The sequence below is a fragment of the Haliotis asinina genome, chromosome 6 (assembly GCF_037392515.1).
Source record: "Haliotis asinina isolate JCU_RB_2024 chromosome 6, JCU_Hal_asi_v2, whole genome shotgun sequence".
In the NCBI taxonomy this organism is placed as follows: domain Eukaryota; kingdom Metazoa; phylum Mollusca; class Gastropoda; order Lepetellida; family Haliotidae; genus Haliotis; species Haliotis asinina.
In genome coordinates, this window is record NC_090285.1 from 66,378,064 (window position 1) to 66,398,941 (window position 20,878).

A 20,878-nucleotide genomic window follows, 5' to 3' on the forward strand; every position below is an offset into this window, starting at 1 on the left:
TCAACATACACAACACAAACTGCAAACCAAGGGACGATGCTGCTGCTGTTGTGGCAAGACCGCATCCAGTCCTGACGTAAACCATCATGCTAAATATGCCCATATATATCACTTCACAAAACATAATACCATTTAACAGAATTTACAAAATAGTTCAATATTCGGTACATTTACGTCCTCTTGTTTGTCGGTGAAAAACTGACGTCTTGGGTCACTTGATCTTATTGCTGCGCAGATCGATGCTCATGTTGTTGATTACTGGATTGTCTGGTCCAGACTCGATTATTTACTGACCGCCGCCATATAGCTGGAATACTGCTGAGTGCGGCGTAAAACTAAACTAACTCACTCACTGATCTTATTGCTGTTCATCAAACAAAACGAGGAATCTAGTCTAAAGTAATTGAAAAAGCGCGGTTTGTTATTAATATCGACCACGAACCTTTCCCCCTATGATTTTGAACTGGCCAGTAAGGACATTGGACTCTACAGCTGGACTGATGTTAGGCTGCTGACCTCCTGCCCATAAAGAAACGACACCTGAGAAAAAATGTGAATGATTTAGTATGTACTAATAAACCTAACTAATCACTTAATATGAAGCGTTAATTACGAACACATCAAGAGATGTTGATCACCAATTCACATTTTGAATGGTTTATGTCTGCGATTATACTAACAATGTTTAACAAATGCAGTGTTCCATTTTATCGTCAAGATATCAACTGATAAAGCAAAGGCTAAGCTTGCCCATTTTCCTCTCAATATAATCAACAGTTTAACACTGATTGGCGTTCTCATGTTATAGGTTCTCTCAAGAGGAAGGTAACTAAAGAAAATAAAAAGTGCAAGATGATAGTCTACAGTGGGTGAAGAAATCTTCTCTGACACCATGGGTCATAATAATTCCTAATTCCTTTCTCAGGTCTCTCTACTGCATCCCATGATATAGATGACATAACATAGGATTAAGGGATCTATTCACAGTGGTTGTGTGTTTATAACATCAACCACTGGAGTTCCGGGCTCTCCCATCTCAAAGTGTTTTGTACCTGTACATTTAACATACCTGGTTCAACAACCCATCCATCTTGCTCTGTCCACACTGCCATGGTTTCAGCCGAAATAGTAAAGTCCCAACGTGTTTGTTCACCCCGTGGTACAAACACTCTGCCGAAGGCCACCAGCTGAAGCTGTGGTACTGTCACCGTGGCGTTAGACCAGGATATGTACACCTGGATAACCTGAAATGAAGAAACGATGGGTCGATTTTCAATCAAGCAAATATCCTTCCGACACTCTTCAATGACCTCTTTCCTGCACTGTGTATGATGGATCGAAGATCAGTCAACTATAGCTAGTCTTTACAATCGGTCCTGATCAACCCTTGCTAGCCGTATGGGACGACTATAGTGATCGTATTGTTTGGTTTGTTCACGACGTCTTATCCCAGTTACGTAGACTGGCGCCCATGATATCAGTCGCTGAATTGCCTGGTCCATATTCAATTATTTATAGCCCGCTTCAACGGCTTAAATATTGTTAAATGCGACGTATGAAATATCCCATGATAAGTAATACATTCCCAGGCTACAATCATCAAAACAGAAACGCGGAGGCAGTTTTCAGCGTTTTCATATATTTTAACAGTAATATCATTAAGATAACTCCCATGTTTCAGGCAACGCATCCCACAATGTTTTTGTCATAAAAAGGAAGACGATACAAAGTGCAAGCAGAAAAGGTTTTCCAAGTAATGCACATACAAGGTGTCTGACACATGAATAGGGACATCGACTGCAAAAGAACAAAACAAATTCATCATTTCATTACAAAATTTACGACGTAAACGAAGATTTTTAAAAAATGACCAGATTGAATGTCATTGCACGTTTGTAAGCAGTGGAGTCCAAATCAGCCTTCAACGTCCACCACAGCACCATATCTCGATTATGACATAGATATAACCGCTTCAGTTCGACCCAAGATCCCAAAAGCGGAAACGCAAGAGTGGTCACTCCTGCTCAGCACCGATTCATGTGGGCGTTTCACCGAATTGCTACAGCAACGGACACTGCAGGACAGGTACTTTCCAACCAAATCATCAGAAATCGTCGGAGAGAAGTGGGAATTCAAGCATATCTACCAAACGTTGGACTTGTCCTGATATGTCTACACCGGCAACGACGTTTCAAATGTTCCACACAGTACAGGCATGGGACCTAGGGATCGCATCGAAAGCGTTTGGTTCAGCGTTGACTCGCGTTTCCTCCTGCAACGATGACATGGGAGATAACGTGTCTATGGACGCCAACAGGAACGTTTTGCGACAGGAGGACAGATTTGGCGAAGAAAGCGTTATGCAGTGGGGTGTCATGTCCTACACTGGTAGGTCGGAGCTAATGGTGGTTCTAGGCAGTGTTACAGCAAATCGCCACATCGACCAAATCCTACGTGCGACCTCACCTCCTCCCACTTTTTCCGCCTGTCGAAACCGTTTCAACACGACAATGCCCGAGCCCATACGGCGTATTGGGCGCCCAGTGCAAATGTCAATGTGCTTTCCTGGCCTTTCAAATCTGTGGGGCGAAGTTGATCGACGTCACCAATGTCTTCAGGCGACTTGTGCAATCCCTTTCAAGGTGGTGTCAAGCAGTGACGGGTGCAAGGGGTGGTGTCACCAAGCACGGAGATGAACGTTCTTGTGTGTCCGCATATAAGCAGCGAGTGAACTGAATTAATGTCTACAATAACAGCGCTACACATGTACATCCGTGAATGGAATTTCCCTCACCTATGTTCCAGCCAATCGACGTATGTAGACTTAAATTCGTTTGAATCTTTTCTCTATATTTGGCATATGCTTTTCTTTTGTTTTGAAGTGTGCATTTAAAATGTTTCAGTTAGTTACGATGCCCAGCAACGCAGGTGAGAAGTAAGATAGATACTTGTGTAAGAGGCAGCCACTTACATGGTGAATCTAACAGACTCATTTTCTCTCAACATGAACCGATCTTGATGTTTCAGGAAGATATATTGACAGGTATTCGTGAAATAGTTTAAATAGTTTTGCATGGCATATTTTTAACAGTACATACCTCATCGGCATCGAATGATCCTCGATTGGTAAGAGACACAGATCCAGTCAAGTCATCCCCGGCTGTCACCTCACTGTTGTACTCCAAAATGTCGTAGGAGAAGCTGGTGTAGGACAGGCCGTAGCCGAAGGGGAAGAGAACTGGATACGTGGCGTACCGGTATGTGCGTTCAACCATTGAGTAGTTTGTCATGTCGGGCACCTTGTGAAAAAATATAGGTAGGGTGTCAGTACATATGCGCGAAGTGCGAGATAGCTGGAAAAGGTATTCAAAATGTTTGGCATCATTCCTTGAAGGTCAATATCCCAGATAATTCCCTGGAAGATACATATAGTACACTTCTCAGATCAGACGAACATGCTTTGATGTGTCTGAAATGTTGTTTCAAGTGGTGTCAATAAACCCCACTACTTGAGTATTGTATGGCCAAGGAACGATACTTTTATGGATAACAACATGTTGTTCTTTTTAAATACTGAAACGTCGCATGATAAAAGATACTTCAACTTCTGCAAGAAGAATCTAAACAGTTAACATCAACCCACACAATTAGGTACGAAAATACTCATTTTGCATACACACAGTCTACATTATTTGAACAAATCAATAGGTTATCGAATGGGCATGCTAAACGAGTCCATGGACCTTTTTCAAGTCTGCCATGATGTAACCTGATCAAATAACTTTTGAGAAAGACTCGACCTACCGTGTCTATATACCTTGGCCACGTAACCGGAAGTCTGCCAGCCGGAACAGAGTTTGGTCCTTGAGCTAGAAGAACTCTTCGTAATGCTTCGCCTGTTGCTTGTGCTGGGAGAAATAGTTCCATGATGGAATTAATCTTTGTACTCTCAACAGCCCATGTGACGTTGAGTGGCCCAGCATTGAAGAGAAGGAGGATCACCTTCGCACCTTGTCAAAGGAAAGAACTATTTATTGGAAGTGGTAGATGGTGTTCTAGTAAGTCAAGTTGGTTTAATAATATCAGACTGATAAATGACCATTCAGGATCTGCAGAATACATTCCACAGTGGTTATGAAATGTACCTGAACGTACCCTGACCGTAGGTGACAGCATCCTGCAGCAGCTGCAGCTGTTGTCCAGGGAGGTCCAGGTTGGCCTTGTCGTTGCCTTCAGATTCTATCTCAGTACCTGACAGAAACGTATTCTCAACATCAACTTTCCCCAACATGCCCTCCATCAGCCACATAGTGTTGAGAAGCGCATTTACAAGGGATCGTTGAGAGCAAATTGAAAAAAAACCCACATTTTGGCAAAAAGCAGACATCCATTCATATGATTTTTACAGGTATTTCCCCATTTCTGCTAAAGGAGTCTTTTTTAGCAGTCGATATCTTTTGCTTTATTGTGAATATGGAAAAGGAATGTTCATATTGTTATATTCTGAGCGGTGTGCATGGTCTGCACCAAGTGAAATAAGAAGCCAAAGTCATCAATATCAATGGTAAAATACTCATATCATTTGGTAAAATAATCATATCATTTCGATAATTGTGATTTCGATTTCGAATGACTGTAGTTTAGTGTTGATATATATAATGCCTATCTACGAGAAGGCACCAATTCACCACCAGACCTGTCTTTGTGGCCCATCACAAGCGATAACCATTTTAAATCACGAACTATGAAGGAGCCTTTTACTAATGTTAATTCTCACGTAATTATTGATTTTTTAAAAGAATTACATTTGTTGAATGAGTTGTAAGTTATATTTTATTATAGAAAGTTTAAATTTGTAACTCCAATTGTTAGTGACTGTATTCTCAAAAGGGATAAAGTACTGTAAAATGATTCTATTCCTGAGAGGTTACGTAACTCCACAAACATTCAAAGTAAACTTTCCACGTTTCTAATCGGAGAATACGTGTCTTTGTAACGTTATGGCTAGATTTCCTAAATTGCTAATGGCTGAAGGGATGGTGTAAATCCAGCTAGGCTCCATGCAGGAAGCAAATGTACTGTAAGTCCCCCATGGCCCCTAGTGTGATGATTCACCTTCAGCCTGTTCTTGTCATCTATAGTTAAACTGCTTCAGATCTAATCACTAGTTTTAAATTTGAATATGTGATACTCTATTTATCTTACCGTTCTTCGTAGATAGGCTTTTACAATTTACCAATTATTGTTATATATACAATCAATTGTTCTCGTCACGATATGGCTGAAATATTGCCATAACGATGTGACGATAAATTCCCTCACTATCTATGTGCCCATTTTGGTCAAGAAATGACAAATGGTTTTAATGTTCTGCTCAGGAAGAGAGCACCAACACCAATATCAGTTGAAGTTAAACATGTTGCTATCAAATTTTTCGCACAAATCCAAAGCTACCAAAAAGCACCAGTTTAAAATCCAACCTACCTATGTGACAAAACTCAAACGGGTTGCGGGGATCACAAAGACTTTAAATCTTTAAAGCAAACGAGTTAGTGATTTAATGTTTCAAATAAATACATTATGACTTTATTCAATAAATAATAAACAACACAGTTGGAATGATATCACACGATATTGTCGAATTAGAGCTTATTATGAACTTACCTGTCCCAAGACACACAAATACCAGATCACTGCCTTTTGCCGCTGTTTGAACTTCCTCTTGTGAATACTGGATGCACTTGGAGTCTGAGCAGCCAGCTCCATACCTGACTGTAGTCCAGATAGACTGTACACCTTGTAGAGGGGTGGTGGTGTATTTAGGATCCATATCAGGAGCATAGTCTCCAAACAGTGCCTCAGGATTGTTGGCCATTGGTCCCACAACCTGTTTGGCAACAAATCACATTATTCATGTTAGATTTGTTTGATCCGTACCCCCTATCATTATTACGTGTGAATCACTCAGACATACATCCATCCCTGTAACAGTATACGATACCGTTGTTAATTACATACACATACCGCAACATCTCTGTAGTCCGAGGGTTTTATGGGAAGGATGTTGTTTTCGTTTTTCAGCAATACAAACGTCTTCAATGCTGCCTCCACGGACATGTTCCTGTGAGCCTCATCCTGAACTATTGAAACGTTGAGTTTGGTGTATTGATTCATTTCCGGTGGATCAAACTCTCCCAGCCTCATTCTGACATTGAATAAGGCCTTCACACTTGTCCTGACCTCGTCTTCAGTAAGCTTGCCTTGCCTAACAGCATCAACTGTAAGGAAACAGACAATACTGCCGTAGACATGCAAACCCCTGACCCCATGACGTCTGACATTATCTGATTTTAGATAAATGCCAACATATTCCACACGATAACCTTAAAATATGAAAATATGACCTACATTCAATTTGGTAATTTGTGGTTAAATATTATCTTGGCGTTATGGTAATTCATCACTGCTACCATGCAAAACGTTACCATTTTGTTCCCAATCGTACAGGTATAAAATCGTGTGTTACGGATTTATAATATCATTATTATTACTTGACTGGAAGATGGTCAAGCCCGTTGACCTAAACACTGCGTCACACCACCGTCAGGTTAACACTGAAAGAATCTCTCCATAGTAAACGTTAACGTGAACAATATACTCGTACCAAGTGACATAAACACCGACTGAGACAGGTTTCCTGACAGTTCAAGGTTGCACCCAGCCTTCACAGACGCTGCAACGGTGTCGATGCTGTTGTTGAGGTAGTGGTGTCCAGAAATGATGAGCTCAATGGCGCCTTCGTCGCTGATCACATAACCCTTGAAACCCCACTCGTTTCTCAGAATATCCGTCAGAAGCTTTTTGTTGGCACATGCTGGAACTCCGTTGATTCTTGAACATAAGTGAGGGAGATAGGAGGGAATTACAAAGACGCATGGATGTTACCAAAAAGATCCGCGTGTCATCTGGATCGTTTCGTATTTGTTTGTTAAGAAGACTCACTCATAGTATCGTAGTGGTATGTACGGTTTGTGGCCGCCATTTTTTATATCATCATGGAGTAATGTTTCGTTAAATAACGAAAAAATGCAGTTTTGCGATTCGTACAGTACCTATTGTAGCTGCACATAAGGTTGTAGGTGCCAGCCTTGACACAGGTGCGAAACGCTGGGAGAAACGTAGTGCGCCAGTCTCTTTCAGACACCTGCAAAACAGTTGAGCGTACTGCTACTATTGCTTTTACCAATAGGAAAGCAAAACAATGAGGTTCATATCAACATCTGTAGTACTAGGTTACCCCATTTGCCTCAGTGTACACGAAAGGATGGGTCAGGATACCGTTTAGTGAGTGAGTGAGTGAGCTACTCCGCAATCAGCAGTATTCCAGCTATATGGCGGCGGCGTGTAAATAATCGAGTCTGGAAGAGACAATCCAGTGATCGACAACATAAGCATCGATCTGCACAACTGTGAACCGATGACATGTGTCAACCAAGTCAGCGAGTCTGACCACCTGGTCCCGTTAGTCGCCTCTTACGACAAGCATAGTCGCCTTATATGGCAAGTATGGGTTGCTGAAGGCCTATTCTACCCCGGGACCTTCCCGGGTCGATACCGGTTAGAAATGATCTTCAGTAACCCATGAATGCCTTAAGAGGCGAGACCCGTGAAGGTCCCGGGGTAGAATAGGCCTTCAGCAACCCATGCTTGCCATGAAAGGTGACTATGCTTGTCGTACGAGGCGACTAACGGGATCGGGTGGTCAGACTAGCTGACTTGGTTGACACATGTCATCGGTTCCCCATTGCGCAGATCGATGCTCATGTTGTTGATCACTGGATTGTCTGGTCCAGACTCGATTATTTACAGACCGTCGCCATATAGCTGGAATATTGCTAAGTGCGACGTAAAACTAAACTCAATCACTCACTCACTTAAGAGGCGACTGACGGGATGGGGTGGTTAGGCTGTTTTTTGTTGGCTCACACATGTCATCGTATCTTAATGGCGTAGATCGATGTTCATGCTGTTTATCACTGGTTCACTGGTCTCGATTATTTTCAGAACGCCGACATATAGCTGGAATATTGTTGTGCGCGGCGTAAAACAAAAGGAAAAAACTCAAACACTCATGTACGCGAAAGCATTCATATCATCCATGCAAATGGTTTATGTACTTATTATGTTCAAGGTTTTGTTAGCCGGCAAATATTCACTAACGCAGTTTGACACTGGTGTCGTTTAGCCAAACATACAGTGGAGGCAGTATGGACATGTTTTCGTTGCTGTTGAAATAAAATGAACGAATGGTCACAGAAGGAATCCTGAAGACAGGGACATCATAAAAGCAATGCAACAGTTCACATATTCGAAATTAGTACGTCCGATACTAGTACTTATATTTGCAGCCATCTTATTTGTCCATAATAAACCATTAAGGTAGAAACCAGACTTCGTGAATTGTTGTAGATGCGAATGTTTTATACAGGTTTTTATGTCGTGACGTCTGGGTTTTTATTCCAAGTTATCTTTGCATCAAACGATCCGCGTGAAACAGGTATGTTATCGGGACCGCCATGGACACTGAAGTGTTTGCAGCCAGCGTTGGCTCTGATGTAACGAGGGTCGCTTCCCTGGAGACCCTTTACGAAATTTGCAGCGAAGACCCCTGTCAGAAATGGATCCTCGCCATATGTTTCCTGAAGAAAGAGAACAATTGGAAGCGTATGAATCCAAGACAAAGCCATATATATGGACTCATAGTTCATTATAGTAAGTAAGAGTGCATAACACGACCTTTCGGGGCGTATCTAGGTGAATGGTATATATCACGGAGATATATACACATAAGACAAGAGTCTGAGTGAGTGAGTACATATTTAACGTCACATCGGCAATGTTTCAGCCATATCGTGACGAGAACATTTAATTCTGAAATGAAATATATGTATAGTATGAAAACCTGTCAGCGAAGGACAGTAAAACAACTAGAATATCACAATATCAATTAAAACTAGCTTGGAAAGTTAAAACTAATATCACTATTCAGACAATGCAAAACAAAATCAGGCTATAGATTGCCAACAACTGAAGGTAGATCACCATACTAGGGACCATCAGTACCTTTGCTACCTGCATGGACCCTAGTTGGATTTACATCATCCCCTCAGCTGTTATCAATTTAGACATATCTAGCCAAACGACTAAGAACAGTGGAAAGTTTAAATTGACATCACAAGGGATACAAAATGGAGGATCCTCACCTTTTAAAAGGTATGAATGAGTATATCTAGTATGGCCAATACGACATCGTCTTAAAATAACCTCTTCAAATCTGGACTGACAGCCCAAGTAGGTGTAACCAACATACGTTTTTATTTCATGTAATTTATTTGTACCTACTTGGGTGTCCCACTTCTTGTGCATCAGATCACGGATGTAGGTTCTAATGCTAGCTTTGTAATCAGAGTATGGAATAAGAAGTGGTGTCACAGACTTGTTGAGTGCTACCTTTGCAGCATTGCGTTACGGGAAATGCCTACGTGGCTGGGTAACCAACAGAATACGATGTCGTATTAGCCAGTAACAAGATTATTATACAATTCAATAATTTCAATTAAAAGTGGATGTTTACAAGAAATATTTACAATAGCCTGAAGGCAAGAAAGAGAGTAGATTGTGGACTGTTTGCGTTTCGGGTGTCTTTGAATATATTTAAGAGCTGTTGATATGGCGTTAGCTTCTGCTGTAAAAATAGAACTATTATCAGGTAATCTAGAAGATATTGTTTTGGATCCAATGACAGTGGCACAAGCAACTGTACCACCGTCCTTGGACCCATCTGTAAATAAGGATTTATCGTTGCTATAGTTATGTTTCAATTGATTCTATTCTTTTTTGTATTGTAATTCATTAGTTTCTGATTTTTTAAATGTAGCTACTGTTAGGTCCACTTGGGGCCTAACCAACTGCCAAGGAGGAGAAGACAGAAGACGTAAAGGAGCTATATAATCCAGCTCAATGCCGGCTGAAGAAAGAAATGGTTTAATTCTTAAACCAAGAGGGGAACAAGAGAGGTATAAATCCTCATACAGAGAACTGAAAACACAGTTATGTGCGGGGTTTGACTCACTCGAATATAATTTTGTTACATACTATAAAGATAGTTGTATACGTCGCTGCTCAAGAGATGGTTGTCAACAGGTGAAGTTCGAAAGGAGCCAAGACAAAGTCTTAGACCTTGATGGTGAACAGAATCTAAAAGGTTTAGGTTGCTTTTACTGGCTCCATCTTATACCATGGAGCCATAATCAAGTTTTGATCGAATCAGTGATCGATAAAGCTGCAGGATATAGATGGAGAAGTGTAGCTTTTCCCCCTCCCCACTTAGAATTTGAAACGACTTTCAACAAGTCAATTGCCTTCAGGCATTTAGTTTTAAGTAATTTAATATGCTGTAAAAACGTTAAGTGTGAGTCAAAGATTAGACCTAAGAACTTGGCTTCCTTCACAACTTTAATCGGCGTGCCATCTAGAGACAGTTCAGGGTCTTTATGTGGTTTATATTTAAGACAAAAATTATACAATTGGTTCTGGATTTAGAAAATTTAAAGCCGTTTTCAAGACACCATTTATTTATTTTATTTAAACACAGCTGCAGCTGCCGTTCAATAGTATGCATATATTTTTACCACGACAAGAAATATTAAAATCATCCACAAATAACCATCCATCCATTGAATCGTTTAAAACTTTTGACAAACTGTTGATCTTGATGCTAAAAAGAGTGACAGACAAAATACTGCCTTGTGGAACACCCTGATCCTGATTGTAATGATCAGACAGGGTAGAACCCACACGGACTTGGAATTGTCTGTCATTTAAAAACTTGGCAAGACTTAAATATAAACCACATAAAGACCCTGAACTGTCTCTAGATGGCACACTTAACGTTTTTACCACATATTAAATCACTTAAAACTAAATGCCTGAAAGCCCTTGACTTATTGAAATTGGTGTCAAATTCTAAATGGGGAGGGGATCAAGCTACCCTTCTCCATCTATATCGATCACTCGTACGTTCTAAACTTGATTATGGCTCCATCGTATATGGCGGAGCCTGCAAAAGCAACTTTAAACTTCTTCATTCTGTCCACCACCAAGGTTTAAGACTTTGTCTTGGGTCTTTCCGAACTTCACCTGTTGACAGTCTTTACGTTGAGGCCGATGAACCATCTCTTGAGCAACGCCGTATCAAATATATCACAAAACTATACTCTAACGAATCTAACCCTGCATATAACTGTGTCTTCAATCCTGTTTATGACGATTTGTATAGCAAAAAGTCTTCTCTTGTTCCGCCTTTTGGGCTCAGAATAAAGCCGTTTATTGCTGCTGCTGGTATTGAGCTGGACAATATAGCTCCTTTCCGTCTTCTTTCCTTTCCCCTTGGCTGTTGGTTAGGCCACAGGTTGACCTAACATTAACTACATTTAAAAAAAATCAGAAACTAATGAATTGCAGTATAAACAAGAATATAATCAATTGAAACATACATATAACAATTACAAATCCTTATTTACAGAGGCACCCGTGGCGAGCCACCTCCTCGTGGTGGGTGCTGGGTAATGCTAAGAGCTCGCCGACACCCCCGTAGTGGACCCGGGGGGATATTTGGTCCACCAACCCGTTTGCCGTGGGTTGCGGCCCTGTGTCGGTGGAGGAGGGGATCCTGGTGGATGAGGGCAATGGGGCCAGGACCAGTGTTCCTATTGCTCAACACACCACTTCGGCCCTGACTGCACCTAGACGGGTGGTTGAATGGGCCCGGTTCAACCAATCGGCTGGTCATGCCAAGCCCTGTACATGGATTTTATGTCATTGCACAGAATTTGATTTGGAATTGTTTACATTTTAGTCTTGGCTCCCTTTGTTCATAGAATATTATTTGACTTGATTTTTGATTACATGAACTTTGCCTAGAGTCTTATGCCCAGAAGGCGGTGGCTCATGGGCCAATCTGATGGAACTGTTAATATTTTTAATGTTTCTGCTGGAGTATATCATCCGAGTATCCTTGGTGCTGTAAGCTGGAGGCCCGCTTGCTTTAGCATTGTCCTTGTGATACTCCGTGGTGGGTGGGGAGCTCGGATGACGAACCAATATACCAATAATCATGGAATACCAAACCCCTAACAAAAAAACAAAACGTCAACTGGAAAATGATGATCAACATCGACCCTGTATACAAATTGATCACTGGCCACGTTTTTTGATTATTGAGACCCTTGACAAGACTCCTTTAAAATTAAATCCCTTTGCAATTTCAAAAGGTATCATTGGCATTGCAGGTGAGGTAAAAGATATCAAACGCTTGCGATCAGGTTCACTGCTGATTGAATGTAGCAGAAAACAACAAGCTACCAACCTATTATCAACTGATATGTTTGTCGGAGTCCCGGTATTAGTTTCTGCCCACAGAACACTGAATACAAGCAAAGGCATAGTTCGAGACCGTGAGCGTCTTCTAGCAGACATGACTGAGCTCGATATAATGTCCGAGATGAAAGATCAAGGAGTATCTTTCGTCAAACGTTTCACAACACGGAAAAATAATGTGACTGTCCAAACCAACACATATCTGTTTTCATTTTCAGCTCCAACACCTCCAAAGTCAATCAAAGCAGGTTACTGCAATCTCAATGTTGACTTATATATTCCAAATCCCCTGCGCTGCTTTAAGTGTCAAAAGTACGGACATGGTGTAAATACTTGCACATTGTCTGTTACATGTGCTCACTGTGCTGAGAATACACATGTAACCGAAGATTGTGACAGTATTCACAAAAAATGTGCAAACTGTTCAGGAAACCATTCATCCTTTTCGAAAGAATGTCCCATTTGGAAAAGGCAAATGGAAATTAACAAAATCAAATTTTCCAGGAACGTCAGTTTTGCTGAAGCAAGAAAGATTGTACAATCTACTGAGCACACTGAAACTTACGCCTCTGTCACAAAAACACCTGAAACCTTATCAAAAGGAACAACTACGCCAGTACTAACTTCGTCAAGTTCATGTCAGACTGACCTGACATGGGTAAATTCAGATATTCCTCAGTCTATCTCTCCTGATCTTCTACAGTATATCTCAAAACAGTCTACTCAGACAGACACAGCTCAGAATACACAAAAGACCGTATCTCCTTCATCAAAGTCTTCTTCCGATCACAAATCATCATCATCACCATCTCAGTCACACTCAAAGTCTCAATCGACAGCTGATAGTCAGCCACCTGTTGAAAGTAAACCGAAGCCTAAGCCTGATGCTTCGAAACAACAAAGTGGCAGAGCTCCTAAAGGGTCACAGAACAAAATACAATTGTTCAATAAATATGGGTCTCTCGAAGATATGGACGTTTCTGAAAACGTCCATTCTAGGGCACATAGCTTGTCGCCCTCCAAAAGAGTGCGGGGTAGATCCCCAATAAATCCCCCCAAAAGATAGTTTCTTCCACTAATATTCTACAGTGGAACTGCAGAGGACTGAGGACTAATTTACATGAATTACAGCTATTAGTCCAAGATTTTACACCTTCAGCGATATGTCTCCAAGAGACATATTTAAAACAAACAGATACATTTGACCTTCGTCAATTTAATGCTGTGTTCTCTCATAAAGAAGTTGATATCCATAAAAATCTTCATTCTTATGTATTTTCACTTCTAAATGACATTCAAAGACCTAATGCATATCATTGTTTTTCACCTCCGGGTGATAGGCCGCTGGCGGATCATCCATTCTAGTCAAACAAAACGTTATTCATAGTCCTGTTCCACTTATTACTAATATGCAGGCTGTTGCAGTGAGAATTACTTTACATGTAGCGTTTACGCTATGCTCTCTTTATATTTCGCCGTCTTCGACGTTCACTAAAACTGATCTTCAAGCTCTATATGACCAACTCCCGAAGCCCTGTATTATAATGGGAGATTTAAATGGACACAACCCACTCTGGGGTAGTGTAGCTACAAACACTAAAGGTAAATTGTTGGAGGACTTTTGTTCTGACAATGATTTATGTATTTATAATGATGGTTCCAACACATATTTACACCCTGGTACAGGGACCTATTCTGCTCTTGACTTGTCATTGACAAACTCAGAACTACTAAATGAATTTGAATGGTCAGTCCACGATGACCTCTGTGGAAGTGACCATTTTCCTACTGTATTAAAAGCTGTAACTCCATCCGATGTTCCTCCATCATCAAGACGAAATTTTAAAAAGGCTAACTGGGCTTTATATGAAACACTGTGTGCTGAAAAACTTAAAGCTGAACGTTTTATTGACGTTTCTGATGCTATTAAATGCTTTTCTGAAGAACTTAACTCCATTGCTGATGGGTGTATACCAAAGTCCTCTGCAGTTCCACACATAAGAAAACCATGGTTCAACGATGAGTGCAAACAAGCTAGGAAGGCAAGAAAGAAAGCAGAACATTATTTCCGTCGCCATCCTATGGTGCATAATTTAAATAAATTTAAAATTTTAAATGCTAAAGCACGGCGTACTTTTAAACAGAACAAACGCCAATCTTGGCAAAATTATGTATCCAAAATAAATTCTCGGACACCCATGTCCAAGGTATGGAACATGGTCCAGAAAATCAAAGGTAAAGGTACTAAATCTACTGTCCATCATCTTAAACATGGAGATCAATTGCTTACTGATAAATCAGATATTGCTAATAAACTAGGTGAAACCCTTGCTAAACACTCTTCCTCTTCAAATTATGTACCAAAATTCCAGCAATATCAAAAACAACAAGAAAAGAAAACTATTAATTTCAATTCTGATAATGGGGAAGATTATAATGAAACTTTTTCTATACATTATCAACTCCTGAAGCACTTACCAGAATCCTGTTTAGAGACGCTCTTATATATATTTGATGATATTTGGACTTCCGGGAAATTTCCTTCTTCATGGCGTGATGCTATAGTGGTACCAATACCTAAACCTGGACGTGATCATACGGATCCGTCCAATTATCGTCCGATTTCATTGACAAGCTGTGTCTGCAAAACCATGGAACGCATGATAAATAATCGACTTGTTTGGTTTTTGGAAACTAATAACCTTATCACAGATATACAATGTGGTTTCCGGAAAAACAGAAGTACTGTCGATCACTTAGTGCGTTTGGAATCATTTGTAAAAAACGCGCTAATTAACAAACAGCATGCTGTGTCTATCTTTTTTGATCTTGAAAAAGCATATGACACAACTGGCATTTTACGAGATTTACATGACTTCGGTTTGCGAGGTCGTTTGCCTCAATTTATAGCCAGGTTTTTAAATAACAGACAGTTCCAGGTCCGTGTGGGTTCTACCCTGTCTGGACCCGTGAAGGTCCCGGGGTAGAATAGGCCTTCAGCAACCCATGCTTGCCATAAAAGGTGACTATGCTTGTCGTAAGAGGCGACTAACGGGATCGGGTGGTCAGACTAGCTGACTTGGTTGACACATGTCATCGGTTCCCCATTGCGCAGATCGATGCTCATGTTGTTGATCACTGGATTGTCTGGTCCAGACTCGATTATGTACAGACCGTCGCCATATAGCTGGAATATTGCTATGTGCGACGTAAAACTAAACTCACTCACTCACTCACTCTACCCTGTCTGATCATTACAATCAGGATCAGGGTGTTCCACAAGGCAGTATTTTGTCTGTCACGCTATTTAGCATCAAGATCAACAGTTTATCTAAAGTTTTAAACGATTCAATTGATGGATCGTTATTTGTGGATGATTTTAATATTTCTTGTCGTGGTAAAAATATGCATACCATTGAACGGCAATTGCAGTTGTGTTTAAACAAGATTAATAAAGTGGTGTCTTGAAAACGGCTTTAAATTTTCGAAATCGAAAACAAACTGCATACATTTTTGTCGAAAATACAAACCACATAAAGACCCTGAACTATCTTTAGATGGGACGGCCATTAAAGTTGTTAAGGAAGCCAAGTTCTTGGGTCTTATCTTTGATTCACATTTAACGTTTTTACCACATATTAAATCACTTAAAACTAAATGCCTGAAAGCACTTGACTTGTTCAAAGTGGTTTCAAATTCTAAATGGGGAGGGGATCAAGCTACCCTTCTCCATCTATATCGTTCTCTCGTGCGTTCAAAACTTGACTATGGCTCCATTGTCTATGGTGGAGCCTGCAAAAGCAACTTAAAACTATTAGATTCAGTCCATCATCAAGGTCTAAGACTTTGTCTTGGCTCCTTTAGAACTTCACCTGTTGACAGCCTGTATGTCGAGGCTGATGAACCATCTCTTGAGCAGCGACGTATAAAATTAGTTTTACAGTATGTAACAAAACTATATTCAAATGAGTCAAACCCTGCATATAACTGTGTTTTCAATCCTCTGTATGAGGATTTATACAATAAGAAGTCTTCTCTTGTTCCGCCTCTTGGTTTAAGAATAAAACCACTTATTTCTGCTGCCAGCATTGAGCTGGAAAATATAGCTCCTTCCCGTCTTCTTTCTTCTCCTCCTTGGCAGTTGATTAGGCCACAAGTTGACCTAACATTAACGACTTTTAAAAAATCGGAAACGAATGAATTACAGTATAAACAAGAATATAATCAACTGAAACATAAATATAGCAATTATAAATCCTTATTTACAGATGGATCCAAGCATGGTGGCGCAGTGGCTTGTGCCACTGTCATTGGATCCAGAACAATATCTTTTAGATTACCAGACAATACTAGTTCTATTTTTACAGCAGAAGCTAACGCCATATTAACAGCTCTTAAATATATTCAAAGACACCCGAAACGTAGACAGTATATAATATATTCCGACTCTCTTTCTTGCCTTCAGGCTATTAAAAACATTTCTTGTAAACATCCACTTTTAATAGAAATTATTGAATTGTACAATAATCTTGCTACTGGCCAGTGTGACATCGTCCTTTGTTGGTTACCTAGTCACGTAGGCATCTCTGGTAACACAATGGCCGATCTTGCTGCTAAGGCGGCACTCAACAAATCTGTGACACCACTTCTTATTCCATACTCTGATTATAAAGCTACAATAAGATCTTATATCCGTGATCTGATGCAGAAGAAGTGGGACACCCAGGTAGGTATAAATAAATTACATGAAATAAAACCTTATATCGGTTATACTTACTTGGGTTGTCAGTCCAGATTTGAGGAGGTCATTATGCGACGATGTCGCATTGGCCATACGAGGTATACACATGAGTACTTGTTAAAAGGTGAGGATCCTCCGTTTTGTATCCCTTGTGATGAAAGAATCACAGTCAGGCATGCCCTGCTTGACTGTGTTGAATATTCCATCACAAGGGATAAATATTTTAATTCACGAACTTTGAAGGATCTTTCTAATTCTGTTAGCTCTCATTTAATTATTGCATTTTTAAAAGAATTAGATTTGCTTAAAGAATTGTAAATAGATAAATATTTTATGCTTGGAAGTTTGAATTAGTAACTTAGAGTGTTAGTGGCTGTATCCTCAAGGGGGGTTAAAGTACAGTAAAAATATTGTCCTCCTGAGAGGGTACGTAAGTCCCAAAACATTTGAAGTCAAATTTGATCTTCCATTTTGTCTTAGCCGTAGAATATGTGTCATTTTAATTTGTGGCTAATCTTGCATACAATCACCAGCAGCTGAGGGGATGATGTAAATCCAGCTAGGGACCATGCAGGTAGCAGAAGTACTGTAAGTCCCCATGGAACCTGGTATGGTGATCTACCTTCAGTTGTTGGTGATCTATATAGCCTGTTTTTATATTGTATTGTCTGAATAGGAATATTAGTTTTATCTTTTCACGCTGGTTTTATTTCTTATTGTGATATTCTAGTTGTTTTACTGTCCGTCGTCGACAGGTTTTTATCATATACATAGATTCCTTTTTTAAGAATGCTCTCGTCACGATATGGCTGCAATACTGCCGATGTGACGTTAAATGTTAACTCACTCACTCACTCACTTATTTACAGATGGGTCCAAGCATGGTGGCGCAGTTGCTTGTGTCACTGTCATTGGATCCAGAACAATATCGTCTAGAATACCAGACAACAGTTCCATTTTTACAGCAGAAGCTAACGCCATATTAACAGCTCTTAAATATATTCAAAGACACCCGAAACGTAAACAGTATATAATCTATTCCGACTCTCTTTCTTGCCTTCAGGCTATTAAAAATATTTTTTGTAAACATCCACTTTTAATTGAAATTATTGAATTGCATAATAATCTTGCTTGACTGTGTTGAATATTCCATCACAAGGGACAATTATTTTAAATCAAGAATTATGAAGGACCTTTTTAGTAACGTACGTTCTCATTTAATTATTGCATTTTAAAAAGAATTGAATTTATTGACTGACATGTAAATAAATATTTTATGACTGGAAGTTGAATTAGCAGCTAAAATTGTTAGTGGCTGTATCCTCGAAGGGGGTTGAAGTACCATAAAATTATTGTCCTCCTGAGAGGGTACGTAAGTCCCAAAACGATTTAAGTCAGATTTAATCTTGCACTTTTTTAATCGTAGACTATGTGTCATTTTAGTTTGTGGTTAATCTTGCATACAGTCGCCAACAGCTGAGAGGATGGTGTCAATCCAGCCAGGGACCATGCAGGTAGCAGAGGTACTGTAAGTCCCCATTGCCCCTGGTATGGTGATCTACCCTCTGTTATTGGCGATCCATGGCCTGTTTTTATATTGTACTGTCTAAATAGTCATACCATATATTTTTTCTAAGTTTCCACGCTAGTTTTGACACTAACTGTGATGGTCTATAGGTTTTACTGTCCTTTGTAGACAGGGTCTTCATAATATGCATATATATTCTTTTTTGTCATGTATGTTCTCGTCACAATATGGCTGTAATATTGCCGATGTGACGTTAAATATTAACGCACTCACTCACTCACCCTGGAATGGAATGTTGCCTGTTTATGTCAGCCTACCAAGTAAATGTTTCGCTGTGACATAAAATAATCACACTTAGAGACTTTCTTGTGATTTTCAAGCTTAAATAAACAATCTTTTAACAAATATGTTTTGCCTTAAGTGAAACATTTGATGTGTGAGAGAAGAAAGCAAAATATTTGTATTACGGAACACTTTCAACTTTCGAACTGTAGTATGCGCTTGTATCTTTAAATAACTCTAGTTTTCAATCAATTTGTATAGTTAAATGTCATATAGTGAGTACCAAACAAACGGGCAAACGGGCCATACAGATAATAATGAAACGAAGGCCATGGATGTGGAAATGTGGAAGGCAGGTTCCCGAATGACTATAGACATGTGAGACCTTCAAACATATCTGTGGTCTCTCACCTGATTTCTGCCCCACCTGGGGTCTCTCACGATGTTGATGACCGGACTGAAACAGCTGATACCCTTGTGAGTGCCGTATATCCCGTGTGAAGTGTAGTTGTTGTATTTGGCTCTCACCTCTTCACCCGTGGCTTGGGCCACCCTGAATATCACATCTGTGCTGCAGGAGGAGAGACATTATTTAACATTTATAGACATTGAAATAAACCAATTAATCGACCACCTGGTCCATTCACGTGTCTCTTGACCAACGACCTAGCTGTGTACATGTTTCCAAAGATTCCAAGTAAAAATAACAACACCCTCTTACAACACCTGTTGTTGGCGATCTATAGCCTGTTTTCATATTGAATTGTCCAAATTGTATTGTGATATTAGTTTTGACTTTCAAGGCTAGTTTTAATTCTCATTGTGATATTCTAGTTGTTTTACTGTAATTCGTCGACAGGTTATTATTATATACATATCTTCTATTTCAATATTTAACATGTTCTCGTCATGATATGGCTGCAATATTGCCGATGTGACGTGAAATAATAACTCACTCACTCTTACAACAAATACTACCTGATATACAAGCGAGAAAACCGATATTCCAAAATCATAAATAATCGCTGCTTGAAGAAATGTCCAACGATATTCTACTGAAACACTACTTAAGCGATCGAGTTTGGGGTAAAGATTACTTCAAAGCTTGCAGGAAATTAAGAATAACGTGTGGATAAACATGTACAGTTATTTCTAAGCATTCACATTGTAGGGACGTTTCTGTTTCAGTGTTTCCTTCATAAAGGTCTCACCTAAATGAGGCTGCAAGTCCTAGTGCCTGGGGATAGGATGTAGCCTCGCCCGCAAATACATCTCCCCGGAGACACTCAGTGTCCCAGGAGTAAGGTTTGATTCCAAGCCGGGGTATAGCAGGGGCGGGACCAGCGTTAATTCCTGATCCCCCACGAGCCATCTGTAGCTGGATCTCGTCCAGGGTGAGACGACCCACGAGATCGTTGACTCTGTCCTCCCAGGGTAGAGAGGTATTTCTAAAGGGATAGTCTCCCACCACGAACGGGACGAGAGCGAGAAGAAGGAGAAGCATTGTGTGTGGGCGACATAGGGAAAGTGACTGTGTGACGACTGACTAGGGATGTGTTACATGGACAACGTGCCTCACTTTATATTTGGCTTTATGCGTGCCAAACCAATGCATGATTACATTGAAAGTCATTAGATAAGATAGTAGTATAACGGTCTGTTCCCCTGAGTGTGACCCTGGGCTGTTTTTTTGATAAAACTGAAAAATAGACTCAAGTGAAAAGGCAGTTGCAAACGATTTAGGATTTGATACCTAAATATTACATGTTTCCTATGTATGAAGTTGCGTCTATTCAGCTGACTGAAAGTATAATCATCTCGCACACCAAAAATTTATGCTCAAGTCAAATTTGAATATTTGTGTGGCATATTTCCGTTATTTATTCAAT

The 20,878-nt window shown here is 40.1% G+C and overlaps 1 protein-coding gene across 1 annotated transcript; it reads right to left on the reverse strand.

Moving 5' to 3' along the window:
* Window positions 1-424: 424 nt before the first annotated feature.
* Window positions 425-20,493, reverse strand: LOC137287042 (uncharacterized). The gene is made up of 12 exons (XM_067819152.1): window positions 20,201-20,493; window positions 19,401-19,560; window positions 8,505-8,699; window positions 7,113-7,204; window positions 6,665-6,891; window positions 6,025-6,278; window positions 5,665-5,887; window positions 4,156-4,251; window positions 3,805-4,010; window positions 3,099-3,299; window positions 1,070-1,244; window positions 425-540 (listed from the first exon to the last, which is right to left on the reverse strand). Exons 1-12 carry the CDS (start codon window positions 20,491-20,493, stop codon window positions 425-427), a joined length of 2,238 nt encoding a protein of 745 aa, XP_067675253.1.
* Between the last annotated feature and the right edge of the window lie 385 nt (window positions 20,494-20,878).